Below are 14,288 nucleotides of genomic sequence, written 5' to 3'. Positions count from 1 at the left end.
GCTGGCTGGGACCAATGACTGCTTTGTCCCCCAGGTGAGCCTCAATAAGTTCGAGAACCATCTTCTCCATGATTTTACCAGGCACTGACGTGAGACTGACAGGCCTGTAATTGCTAGGGTCTTCTTTCTGACCCTTCTTGTAAATCGGCACATTTGCCAGCTTCCAGTCTACCGGGACCTCTCCAAATTCCCAGGATCGTTGAAAAATAATTGAGAAAGGTTCCGCGATGACGTCCGCCAGCTCTTTCAGCACCCGGGGATGAATCCCATCCGGACCCATGGACTTGTAGGGATCCAGGTGGAGTAGCAAATCCCGCACACGTTCAGGGTCGGTTGGGAGTTTGCCATCCCCACCTTCCCGTGGTGGGGACTCCCACCTGAATCCTGTGTTCTTCCTTAAAAAGTCCACAGGAGAAATTCCTAAACACTTGATAGCCTGTGTGCTGAAGGGGACCAACTGTCATTCAGAGTGTAACATCAGGAGAGAAACATGTAGAAATGAGGGCAAGGGCAGCCTCTTTGCACAGAAAGAGTGCCCGAGGAAGGTCCAAGGACACAGATTTCACTGCATTTATATCTTGCAGTTGCTTTTCAAAGTTGAGACATAACTTCCCTCAGAACGCCTGTCCCTGAGAGAGCCACACAGTTCTGGCTGGAAATGGAGGAGGCCTTGGAGAAGTATTTATACAATGGGTTAGAATGTCAGACAGTGGTGAGAAATATTCAGGTGAGGTGAGGTCATTCTTTTTAAAAATGAGTGATTTTCAATGAAAGTAAAGAACAGGAGAGAAAAATCAGCTGTTCTGAGTGAGAAGCTGAGATCAGATCGTTAGTTTCTGGAAAGAATGCTGGGGTTACCCATGAAGGAGTTAAATCAAAATAGGCACCAAGCCAAAAGTGGCATCTAGCAATGGCTTGTGAAAGGCTTAATAGGTGGAACATATGAACTTAAATGGTTATCTGTTGAAGAAGACTTTGACATTATTAGCTTTTGTGAAACACGGTGGCATGACAAAAATCAATGAGAAACTTTAGTACTTGCCTATAAAACCATAAAGGAAAGGTTTCAATTTAAGTGATGAGGGAATAGCACCTCAGTCTGCAAAAATCCCCAGAAAGCAAGAATGCAAAAGTCTACAACAATACTGTAGAATTTAGGCTGGAGACACCATATGCAGGAACACAAATATGCTCTTGAATTGCTAGCTCCACTGTTTTTCATGTTAAGAGATGCAAGATCATTTTAAATGGTAACTATTCCTTTATTCAAAAACTTCTTTAGTGAAAGCCTTTTGTAAGAGCAGCCTGTGACACCACAGTTCTGCCTTCTGCAATCTAAAATCCTTCTATCCAAAAATCTGCTCAAGTAGAGAGCAATTTGACAGCAACTGGTAAATCTTGTGATCAACTGGCCAGTCCCTTTGGAGGCAAACCAGGTGGCAAATGTAGTTATGTGAGAAGTTGGAACAGATAATCTTATAATCATTGCTGTTTCTTACTTAAAATATCTGACTTTTGCCAGGATTGAATTCATGTGCAGAAGGAAAAACAGACTAGAGCCCACCTCTTCACACTCTTTCGGGTCGTGACAGGTTGCCCTGTTCTGCTGCTCCCTAACCACATTACAGATGCATCTATCCCTGCCTTCTAGGGCTGGCTGCCATTCTGAGAACAGATAGAGCAGCAAATTAAACTGTGCAGGGAGGAGGAGGGTGAGGACATCATACATAAGACAGTCTTCTGCTGATAGGTGGGGGGGAAAAAGGGGGGAAAAAAAGTCTTGTTAGTATACAAAAAGCAGGCATAGCTGGTGGCAAAAAGGGAAATAAAATGCTTCTTAATGAAGTGTTATAACAAGGGACTTAATCTGTTAATGTGCCTTTTATGGGGTGAAAGTCGTACCCCATAAAAGGAGTTGCACACCTCCACAGGCAGGAGATAGGATGTTACAGAGCTTAAATTTGGTGTGTGTGTGTATATATATATATATTTTAAATGAGTATTCCAGAAAGATATTTCACAAAAAGAAACCTTGACCAACCAATCAAATGGTTGATTTTTCAAGTCTTCAGCAGCTTTCATTAAATAAGTACAGACAACCTTAAATTTGTAACAAAGGAGAGTAAACAATGACTTGCTAGGGAGTTTGTTTAATGTATATATTCATACTGACAGTCCTCTGAATTTGTCTGTGCTTCTTGAGAAAGAAGATAATTTCCATAGGGTTCGTGTAACTGGGTGATTCAGGTTGTCTATTATAGTTGTGAAATATTGGTAGGAAAGAATTGAGATGTATTCATGACAGTAGGTAGACTAATGGAATTCAGTGACTTTATTTAAAAATGTGTGGGAGTTTATTATAATACTATAATAGAAATGTCATTTACCCTGACAGAAGGAGAGGGAAAAGCCCCATCAATGAATAATAATGAAGTTATTTAAATGTCAAATTTCTTGCAAACAGTTTGCAAAAAATAAATTATTCTACATGTTTTTAGTTGAGGTTTGTTTTAATTTATTATGTACGAAGTCATAGTTTCAGTCCCACAGTTTTGGCATTATTTTTTTTTTATACTGTCAAATAAACTAGTAATAATTAAAATGTTTATCTCATTGGGTGTTTGCAGAAATCATTCTGAATCACCAACTAAGTAGGAAGTCTGATTCTAAACAGCTACCGGTAAAATTTGGGATTGATTTAGTGGAACCAATTACAACTAAAGTGGTGGGACAGGTGTGAAATTATCAGAATGGAGTCTAAATACTCTGTTTCTGAAAATTATTCTTTTAGTCTAACTCATTTGCATTTCAGTAACATCCACAATGTCCTAACACATCTGGCTTTTTTCTCATTTAATTAGATTGGCACAGATCTCATATCTCTCTGCAGACCTTCGTGTTTCAAACTCAGCTGGACTTACTTTGACTTAGCCTATAACTGTACCCACATTCTGAAATGAAACATTTTACACGGGGATTTAAATTATTTGATGAAACCTATTCTGCAATGTCTCTCCCCCCAGCAAATAAATAAATAAATACATGGAAAAAAACATTGCAGCATGCATGTCTACACAAGACCTAATAAAATGACTTGCTGTTTGCTCAGTTATAGGTAGTTATTTCATTGGCTATGTCTTTTCAGCAGGTGGTTCAGAAGGTATGTCGTTTCTTTGCTGTGTGTTTTTCAGGTCTGCAGGTCCTGGGTTTAGTCCTTTTCAGATGATTTAGCCAGATCTGCTTGCTCTGTTTATTTTACACAGACTAAAACAGAGTTCTCTCTGCAGAGCTTCAGAGAAGCAGCTCTACCCCACAAAGAGTGGGAGTGATATATATCCATTCCCCTTCAGATAACAGGGATTTAATTTGTTGATCCTATGCTGACATTACTTCTTAGGCCCTGCTGAGGTGCATCTGTCTTTTGCAACACTTTCAGGTTAGGCTAGTTTCCTGGATCACCAAATGGCTGATAAGTTTTCATAGGGTAGGAGTCCATGCTGCTTTATATACCTATTTAATACAACAAATGAAGAGTTTGTTATTCAGGCTTCTAATTGATGTCTGCTCTGTTGTATACATACGTATAATAGGAATAAGATAAAAGCAGTTTGGTGATATCCCTGGGTTGCATCCCAACAGAGGCTTCAGGTATATGTGGTGTTTCATTTTATATGATTCTTTTGTTCCACTGTTCTGTGTGTGTGTGCATCTACTGCCCCTCTTTGTGTTAAAGCACTTTTGGGTACCCATCTGCTGTTGTATGATATTTATCTGTCTATTAAATCTAAGGGTAACTATAAAGTGGTGTAAGAGAAAACAGATTGTAGCTGGGCAGGTAGGAGGACTGGCTATTACTAATTTAGAACAGGATGATGTGAGCAAGATCTAACAGTAGCACCTTTTATCACTTGCATATCTGTCTATCTGCAAAAACAACAACAGAATAAAAATGGTTTTCCAAGTTTTCCAACATTTCAGTTGCTTTTATAGATGTTGACAGAAGCGTACACTTCCATCTGTAGATGGCATTACCTGTAAATAAAGCTGTGAATGCAAAATAATTGCCTAGAGATTTGAAGTAAGAAAGGGCTGGCACTTCTGACTAACATTATTATTTGCAATAGGCCTTCAACATCTGTTTGGCTGTATTGTGGTGGGGGTGTTCTTTAACAATTTCCAAACAAATTTTATGGGTCAGGTTTTCTTCATTCTTACCCCTCTTTGAAGGGTCCCATTTTGAAATCACTGTCACTGGTTTAAAGAGGTGCATTCCTTCATTTATACGTTTTTTTCCTAACTCAGCAGGTCAGATTTAGTCTTTTTTTTTTTTTAATAAATCTTTATCAGCTTAAAATTCACAAGAACATGCCCTGCTTCTGATGCAGAAATAACGATTTCTGAGTAGGCAGGGCAGTGAAATGGAGAGGCTTACCACAGTGAACCAGCAGTCCTTGGCAAAGCTGTGGTCACTCTCCCTTCCCCTTAACACAGGAAGGTCTCTGAAACATTCAGTAATAGAAATAACTGTAGCAGTGTCCTCCTCCTCCCACCACCAAGGAAATAGCTGGGTTAGTTTAGCTGTGCTCCTGAGAGGGATGACCTTATCTTCTGATTGATCTTTCCCTTTATGAGAACTTGGCATTAATCTTCTAACCAACAAAGGTCATGCACCTATATGGGAGCATACGTTTACAAGAGGCAGGGGGAGGAAAAAAACACTTTTGTAGACCACAGGCCAATTGTTACAGAACAAAGACGAGACACGTGCAAATACTTTGATAAAGTTCCTAAATACAAAGACTCAGCTTTAATGCAAATTCACATTTTGTTGCAATTTGTTTTAACGGATGAAAGTCCAAGCTGATGCCTTCTTGTGTTATTCGTGTACTGATTACAAAATCTGAAATCCCAGAAGCTATGGCATGAATTTAGTCAGCTGTAGATGTGGGATCCAATCCAAAAATCTAATTCCTGTGCCACTGCCTTAAAAACAAACAAATAAATAAAAAGATAATGTACTTTGGTAGGCATTAAGTATTTTTTAAATACCTTTTGTGAATTTGGCTAACTGCACTACGCTTGGGCTGATTCTCTAAGTTCCTCGGATATTAGGACATCATTCAAGCAAGCATGAGCTGCATAATGAACAAAAACTTTGCTGATAGTTGATCTTGGTTCCAGTCAAGCGTTCAGAACAGATATTATGGGAACTTTGTACAGTCTTGTTTGTGTTTTTTTTGTTCCTCCCCAAGCCGTGTAGTCTCTATGGGCAACTCTCATAACAAATATATTATTTTCCCTGCTGAATGGGGGGAAAATATTGTTCTTAAAGCAAGAATAAAATGTGTCCATACTTTTTGTTGGTCTGTGTGAGCAAAACTACATAAATTGTAGCTGTAATGCTTGTATGGTTAGTTTTTTCAAAAACACATCACTGGTTTTCATAGAAAACTGAACTCTAATTTAACTGAACAATCAACTGAAGCGGCTACATTAGAATATGCTGAGAAAGGACTCTTACCTTAGTAAAAATTTAGTCTAAGCTTGAAGTATACATTGAGCTGATAACTCTAGTCTCTTACTGTCTGCTATTTAGTATTTCTGACAATCATTATCATCTTCTATATGCAGAATTTATCATTTCTTATTGTACGTGTTTATTTTAAAATGCTTTGGGAAGATACTGTTTTAATTTTTCCTAATCTAATTTAAATGCAAATTGTAAGCACTCACATGATGCTGTGTGTATATAATTAAGTATCATTATATACTACATGAATCATTCAAAAAGCTCTGGAGAGCCATTCTACTATGTAAAGCATAACTTACATTGAAAAGCCGCCAAGTGACTTGTGGTTTTGTGATTAAGTGTTTATACTTATGAAATCTCTTATTGAATTATAGGTCAACGGATTATGGGACAACATATGAGAAACTGAATGATAAAGTTGGCCTGAAGACTATTTTGAGCTACTTGTATGTTTGTCCAACAAACAAACGTAAGGTATGTGATAATGTGGTTGACTCATTTTTATTTTGCTGCGACTTCTGTCCTAGTAAACTCTTCCTGTTTCTTCAATATCCACTATTACTGACTAGAAACTCTCTTTCTGTCTCCCTGACCTTGAAAAAAATATGTAAATTCACCAAAATATATGCTGGTTTAGACCACCCATACCACCTACCTGTGTACTTCAGGGAATATACATTAGCAAAAGATGACCATTAAATGGATAGATGTAATAGGTATTGTGTATCTAATTGTTTGCTTATCTTCTGCCTGGTGGTGATTTTTTCTGGAATTGACAGAGACTCATTAAAATGACAGAAATGCATCTACAGTGACCAGGTTGTATGTAACATTATTTCTTTTAAGTACTCCCAATAGTGAACTGAACAGGATTTGACTAAGTCCTGCAGAGAAAATGCATTCCAAAGCCCAGAAGGTTTTAATCATGCAAGCACCCTGCTGAGTAACAATTTACTAAGAATTTGTAATGCTGACATTCATAAAAGGAAACCGATGCCTTCTCTGATGTACGTTTTTGACTTTTTTTTTTTTTGTAATTTGGAGGTATGCAATACGAAGGGATGAAGCACAGTGCAATGATGATGAAGACTTGTATTCTTATATGTGGATATGCCAGTAGAAGTGATATTGTTTAAAGGTTCTTGTTATGTGGGTTACCTCATATTTGATGATAAGCAATTATTAATACTGTTGTTTTTGTGTGGACATTAAAAAGTAGCTTAAACCTTCCTGAAATTACTAGTTATTTCATTTCAGATTTCCTCATATATTGGTCCAGTGGGAAAAAAAAATAAAAAATATAAAATCAAAGCATGATTAAAGAAATTGTAGTGGTGACATCATTATCCTTGTAACTTTTTAGCTATAGGACTATGCACACTCAGTGTATAGAAGGCCAAACTCCAGCTTTATCTTTTACCAAAGGGGTTATGAACCTGGATAATGTCATTTTCTTTTTTTTTTTTTTTTTGCTTTCTGTCCTAGTGCATAGTTTGAATTGTTCCAGTAAGAACTGCATTGCTTCAGCAAAAAATGCTAGTGAAGACTCATTAGCGAAGGAGGCACTGTATATTTGGGCAGCTAAGCTTACTATTGATGTTATTTTCATCACATTAAAACATTTTCTTATACTTTCAGAGAGAATAGGAAAAGCAGAAGGACCTGTCCTAAGAGAGGGGGCAATGCCTACCATTATTCTCTTGTAGATCATGTTTAACTCTTTATTCAAAAGAAACTGGCACCTCTAGGTGTAAGTCATTGGACCTGTTAAGAAATTGACCCTAGGATGAGGCAAATCACATCCAAGTGTTGCCTGCTTTTCTCCTACTGACTGCAAGGTGAAGTCTTAGGATGAAAATTGGATTAAATATTCCCAAGTTAGTGGATAGTGTCTCGTTACAACTGACCCATGACAGAGATCTAAAGCTTTTCATTAGAAGCTGCATAACAAAATTATCAAATCACTCAAATGTCTTTCAGGTATGAGGTTTGAAAGGATAATCTCCTGGCACATAAACTGTAGTGTGGCAAGTTTACATATAATCATGCCTGATGTTTGTTGGAGAGCAATGATGCTGTTCTCCAAAAGAAGTAATAAGTGTTTTAGCTGGGCAAAATCTGTATGATCCCTTAACTATTGTGGTGCAGAAAAACCTAAGCAGAAACTAAGGGTTTTGCAGGCATATTAGGACAACTTAAGTTCATGCTGGCTCTGAAAATCCTTCACCACCTCTGGCTGCATCTTCCCGCTCCCTCCCTCACACTGCCACACTTGTTTGTGTAGCCATCTGGTGAGCTGGATCAAAGACTAACCTGCCTGAAAATTAATACCTTTCCAGCTCAAAAAACAAATAGATGAAAAGAAAAGGTTTCACTTGGAAGGGTGGAACTGCCCATTCTGGCAACAGACTGAACTAAAGTTGGCCTGTAATTGATATGGGACAGTGCCAGAGGAAAGCTGCAACACCTGGGATGAAAAGACCTTAGTAAAGGTCTAAGACTGAATTTTACAAAACTTATTTGCACAAGAGCAGAATTAGGTCTGCATGGAGAACTTTGGGAGGATCTGCTTATGCTGTCTATTTCTGTATAATATCAGATTGTTCCTCCAGGACACATTTAGCTTTAAACACCTAGCTCATCTCCAACGATTAAGAAAACATGGGGAAGAGAATGTAGAACTATGTAGTACTTCTACACTAAAAATGCTTTTGCAGCGGAAGGCAAAAATATTAGAAGCCTTAGGGTCTTTATCATACCTGCTATGGAATGGAAAGCATGGGGAAACATTTACAGCTTTTAACACCAAAAACATTTTCAGTTAAAACCTCTGGATCCTAAGACCTTTTCTTGTTTTGTTTTGTTTTTCCTTTCCTGAAATTGTGATATAGCTGTGAGAAACTCTATTCTGAAAGTAGCATTTTGTTTCACTATTGTGGGCCAAGTGGTTAGCTGCAGACATTTTTTTTTCATTCAGAGTTTCAAGTGCTCTAAAATATATGAATTTTATAATATACATTTTGTGGGTATGAAGGGTTTATACACCACTGTTGTTAACACTGGGCAAATGGTAAAAGTGTTCTCCCTAAATATGTAATATGTAGAAAGTGATTTTTCTCCGACTGCACCTGCAACATTCAATGTTCTTTGTTCCACGAGGCTTTTCCTTTGCAGAGAGAAAAGACTTATTCAGCAGTGAAAAATAGGTAGTCTATTTATTATCTTGCAGGTAGATCTTGCTACAGTGGTGATTCAAGGGGGGACATCATGTGCTTAACTTACTGATGCTGCCTTCTTACTGGAAAAAAAAAAAAAGTCCTTTTAGCACTTGATTAACTTTTAGTAATAGTCCCATTGAAACAAGGAAAATGCTGAATTTGCTAACTCAAGACCAGTTACTTCCAATGAGGAAACCAAGTATATCTTGTACATAGTCTTGTCTGTTCTTTGAAAAGCAGAGCAGTTAGAACACTGAACTATAGAATGCATGTAATTAGATTTATTCAAATAATTAATAGACTTGTTCATGAATTTGTAATGATTTTCACATTATGGAACATGAGTTGAATAAATTGTTTGTTATACTTCTTTTTTTTTTTGCTCTGCTCTGCCTATAAAAATATGTACCTATAAATATACATGATTTGCAGAGCTTCTCACTATGACTGCTAATTTCTTTCTAAAAGCTTTCATATTCCAATTTTTATCTCCTTATTCATGAAGTTAAATCCTTTAACCAGACACTGCAAGCAATGTCATATTACAAAGGGGTGGTCTGAAAATACAAGTGAGAACAAAGCCGTTATTTACAACTTAAGCTGCTGACCTATGGCTGTCACTTGTTAGTTTTCTGAATTACAGTATTTTCTTTAGGAAATTACAGAAAATGGTAAGTAATATAGTGATGTATTAGCCCTGGCAATAAGAGAGGTGGAAACCCTGTTTTTCAGTATTCTCTCCTTCCACTAAATTACTGTATTAACTGTCCCTATGATTGATGTCACAGACCAGGGAAGAAAAAAATCATAACACATGGATCTTGCAAAAGACATTGTGGTTGTTTGAGTATTTGTCAACAAGTTTTCAAAAGAGACAATCCCCAATGTATAATAAATCCCTAGGCTTATGTATGTCAACATTGGTTTATTTTTTAGGTGCATACAGCCTTTTGTGAAGGGATATAAAATGATTTATAGGTTTCTACATGAAGAAATACTGTTTGGGAATAAAGCACTGGTGGGTTAAAAAGTAAAACAAACTAGAAATCCATGTTGATAACTTGAAAATCCTGTTGCAAAACTTTGACATTCGCTTTCCTACAAATTTGCACACACTAAGTTTTTATGGTCTTTCTTTATGAAAACATTTCAAATAGGTTGCTTTCAAGCATTACATGGAAAATCATAGCTATGGAAATAAAAGTGGGTATGGGTGGGTGGGGGGCACTTTACAACTGGTTACGTAGAGGTTTTCTTTGACTAACAATGTTCTGCTGGCTCATGTAGACACTGCATCCTTGTATACAGCACACTGCACAAACTGGCTCTGCAAAGAGCACGGTCTGTTCGTTCTTTGTACTTTCAAGCCCGTTGCACCCATATATCTCCAGTTAATTAATAAATACTGGGTGATAATATCTGCCAACAACTTTATGCTGTTAACAGGACTGGTGCATCAGACATTTCCTGTAGGTTTGAATGTTTGTGTTAGGTTTTTCGTTTTGTGTTCTCTCCTTCTTTTTACAGACCTGCCTTGAATTTTCCCTTTATTCCTCCAACTGTTTGGATAATTGCTGTGCAGTACAGTGTCCTCTTTTCTTTCTCTCAAAAGATGAATGGATTACAGATGCCTTCCTCTTCTTTTATACTTAGTGTTGTGATTAACACCTTTATCACAGCATGTTAAACACTGCCCTGTTGTGTGTGTAGCTCAAAGATAACGGGTATTTATTGTAAATATAATTGCATGGGTTTCAGTTCTGACTAGATCCCTAACTGCTTCAAATTCATTTCTATTAATGAGTTTTAAATGAAAGGAAACTAAAGAAATGGGGCCCCAGCCTTCTGTTCTTTCTAGTGTTGGGTGGGTGGAGGGGAGAAGAGTTCGTGAAATCTTTCTATCTGTCAATCATGAAAGACAGGAGAAGATTTACCCATACTAGCCTGAATGTGAATGATTGAGCACTACTTTTTATCCTGTGCTATTAGAAGAGTTCATTTGCTTCAGGGAGGTTTATAGTTTTGCAATGTAAACTACAACTGTATAGTTGTTTAAAAGTTGAGACCCAGTGCTATGTGCTTTGTGCTGGCCATTGTACCCGATCTTCTGAGCGTTGGGGAAAACATTTTTGTCCATAGAGATGAACCTGAGTTCTACCTGTCATTGCTTTTTCTCTAGAAGTTGATACCTTCAGTTGCTGAAATCAGATTAGGATCAAAATCTTCTCTCTCGCCTGTGGAAAATTTCTGAAGACTGATGTGATGGCAATGCTTGATTTTTGTGCTCAAGGAAATACAGTTCTTTCCAGTTGTGTCGTCCTTGTAGGCCTCTGTAAATCTTAGTGTAAAGACGGCCAGTTTGTATCAGAGAGGTTAGAGCTCAGCAGAGCTCAAAGCACAACTCACTGCAGACTGAGCCAGATCCTGTGACTGTCAAGGGATGGTGTCCTTAGCAAATTAGGCGCAGTGGGAGACCCTGGGTCTACAGTCGATCAGTCATGCCAATAACCCAAAGTGCTCTTGTAGTCTGCTCTTGCGGTGATAAAATCGATTATTCTGTTGCTCTTTTTTTCATTTGGAAGGAAAGGTACTCATTAGCTGTGGGCTGTAAGTGCAGCCTTGAAAGAGGCAGTCATAAGGGACCAAAAAGGCATTGTCTTACAGATGTGAATATTTTATTTTTCCTTAATGATGTATTCCACAGGAGATTTCAATGGGATATTTAAGAGATCTTCTCTTAAATGAGATCTTCTTAAAAGAGATCTTCTCTTAAAGGGAGGAACCACCTTATACTGAAGTGTTTTGCAGATTGAAAGATAAATGTTATCAGATGAAAATTTGTTTAGAATAAAACCCATATAGCATAAGAAGATATATGTAGAAGCCCCCTTGATTTTTTTTTTAATGTCCTTACACTATGACTATAGATGATGCTTAGTAGCCTCATCTTTTACTTCAGAGAAAATATTTTAGAGGGAATGATTCAAAAGAGCATGGACGGGGAATCATCCTCTGGTTTTGCTGGTCTGATAGGCTATTTGGGCTAGATAGCAATACAGAGCCTTTTCTTCAGTGCTCTTCTAATGGAAGAATATGGGTTCTTTCTCGCTTATATCTTTTCTCCAAGTACAGTTGTGTAATCTCATTCAACAATTTTGGTTTAAGATTTCACCTCCTGATCAGAAAGAGTTGAAATCCTGAACCTACATGGCTCAGAATTATTTTGGGCTGTCGTGGTGGTTCAGTGGATTTCTGATAAGACTGTGCACATAATAGAACACTTTCCGTAGAAGAAGGGATGCCTTACCCCTAAATTAAGAGTTTTTTCATTTTGTGCAGTTCCACAAGAGGGATGGAGTAAGTCTACTGCTGTTAAAAGCTGCAGTATTTTATTTTATTTTATTTTATTTTATTTTATTTTATTTTATGAAGCTAATGCAAATAAGATATTTTTGTGGAAAAGATTGGTGACTGCTAGAAAGTCTTATATTCTTATGATAACACACATGATTTTCACTTCAGTTTGTAATATCTGTAGACTCAAGATTAATACTTCTACCTCTGCACTGCTTCTGCTTGTGCACACTTGCTATTGAATGAGAATAGACTTGACTTCTATTTCAGAAGTTTGCCTTTTGTGCCCACCAATATCAAAACAAACAAACAAAAAAGATAGTCAAAATATTTTTAATTGCTAGTTTGGAAATGTAGATTTTTCCTCATATATTTTTGATATGATCTCAGGCAGCTGAAGATCAGTAGGATTTCATTGAAGTCAATGAAGATCTGTAAAGCAGCAGTGACTGAAGAGCTGGTCTTGAATTGTTAGTCTTTAATACTGAGTTCATGGGAAACCAATAATTAACAAGCAAATTGATCCATGCTAACAAAGTGAAGGTAGAATCTCATCTTTCAAAATGAATATTCTGACTTTTGAAGTGTCTGGCATCATTCACTACCAAACTTTCTGATTCATGCCTACAGCATATGACAGCTCTCACAATAGCCATTACATTCAAAGCCCTTACCATTATTCTACATTCATATCTCTTCTTGGATATGAAATGAAATCAAAGCCCATTTATTCTGCTGCTTCTCTTGTAAGGCTATCAAAAATAGTGGCAGTTTTGACATTTTCCCACGCAAAGTTGTACTACAGTATGACGTTGTATCACACAGAAGTCTCCAAGGACAGGCTGAGTGTTAAAACTAATGATAGAAAATTATGAGCCATAGAATTCATCTTTAGAGCTAAGATTCACGCAGACTGAGGAGGGTTGCAAAGGTGTTACTTCCATTCTGACTTGTTTCTCTATTCCCTGCTTTCTATAAACCAGACAGTTAAAATTAATGCAAGATAATCTGTTGCTGAATGTCCCTCAGTTCTTTGATCCCTTTTTAATTCCTCAGCAATTTACCAAATATTCTGAAACAGACAATATCCCTTTTGGCAAGAGAGGATATATGACAGCAGTTTAGAGAGCAGAGAAGTAAGTTGTTGGTCGCAGGCTGCGTAGCAGCAGCTGGGATTGCTGGTAGTGCAAGTAAGCGTCTAACTAAAGAGCAGATACATCTTACTGTCAAACCTGTAGCTCTGTCCATTTGTATAAGTAAGACAAGATGTTTAAACCAGGAAAAAGCCAGTTCACCTAGCACTGTTTTTTATTTTTTCCACTATGGAAAAAACTAGCCCCAAGCAGGTAAAAATCAGCTTGTTCAGAGTCTCATGAAGTTGGACTAAAATATATATACAGTAAGGTTGTTTTCATTTGCCTTCTGGATTCTGAGCTGTTAAAGATAGATATCTAATTCTCACTTTTATATCATTTCACTGCTGTTTTCTATTAGGAACATACTTGTTTGTTCATTAAATGTTGAAATTGTCTTATTATATGACTTCAGATGTTGAGCTTAAAGGAAATAATACTGTGATACTGTGGTATAATCATATGATGGCTGGTGTGTTGAGGATTGGAGCTGTGAAAAATAACAAATAAATGCATTATACATGAATATTCACCACGGGAGCTCTGAACTCAACCTTCCCTTGCCAAGCCTGCAATAAAGTCATATGTAGTATTTGTTAATTAGCAGATAGTATAATCTGTAATGCATGTTCACTAGATGATTGCAATTGCTCACCCCTTTCGTAGTCTACATGTGTTGTTATGATGAAATGAATGACTAAATCACAGTATATGGGAGTGTTATGCCTTCTGTCTAGCTATGCTTGAAGTATAAGGAGAAGAAAGTAAAGAAAATAGAGAAGAAAAAAACACGTTTTGTTATGAAGCTTCTGATTGATAAATGCTGGTAAATACAGAGTAAAGGGTGTGGTGACAAAGATTAATGGATGGAATTAGAAAGTATTCTGATTGCTAAGAAAATGTAGAATTTGGTTTCTATGCAGCTAGCATGAGAATTAGCAAAGAGATCATTTTGGAAGTGGCCAAGCTTCTTGGAGAAAATGGCAATAATTCAGTCAAAGGTAGCACAGAACAGAGGCTACAAAGATTAAAATTTACCAAAAATAAGTCACT

General features: G+C 37.2%; 1 protein-coding gene across 7 annotated transcripts in view; it reads left to right on the top strand.

Annotated features, from left to right (window-relative positions):
- The window catches only part of LOC310902604 (VPS10 domain-containing receptor SorCS1-like), a 292,328-nt gene that overhangs the window by 120,844 nt on the left and 157,196 nt on the right, over window positions 1–14,288 (top strand). For all 7 annotated transcript variants that reach the window (XM_083844425.1, XM_083844426.1, XM_083844427.1 and 4 more), the window contains one exon: window positions 5,905–6,004. In XM_083844425.1, the coding sequence (XP_083700551.1) occupies window positions 5,905–6,004 (100 nt within the window). The remainder of the gene's footprint in view (window positions 1–5,904; window positions 6,005–14,288) is intronic.

Source organism: Anser anser (genome assembly GCF_964211835.1).
Source record: "Anser anser genome assembly, chromosome: 7".
In the NCBI taxonomy this organism is placed as follows: domain Eukaryota; kingdom Metazoa; phylum Chordata; class Aves; order Anseriformes; family Anatidae; genus Anser; species Anser anser.
Note: the sequence above shows the minus strand (reverse complement) of the source record. Positions and strands in the feature narration are given on the sequence as shown.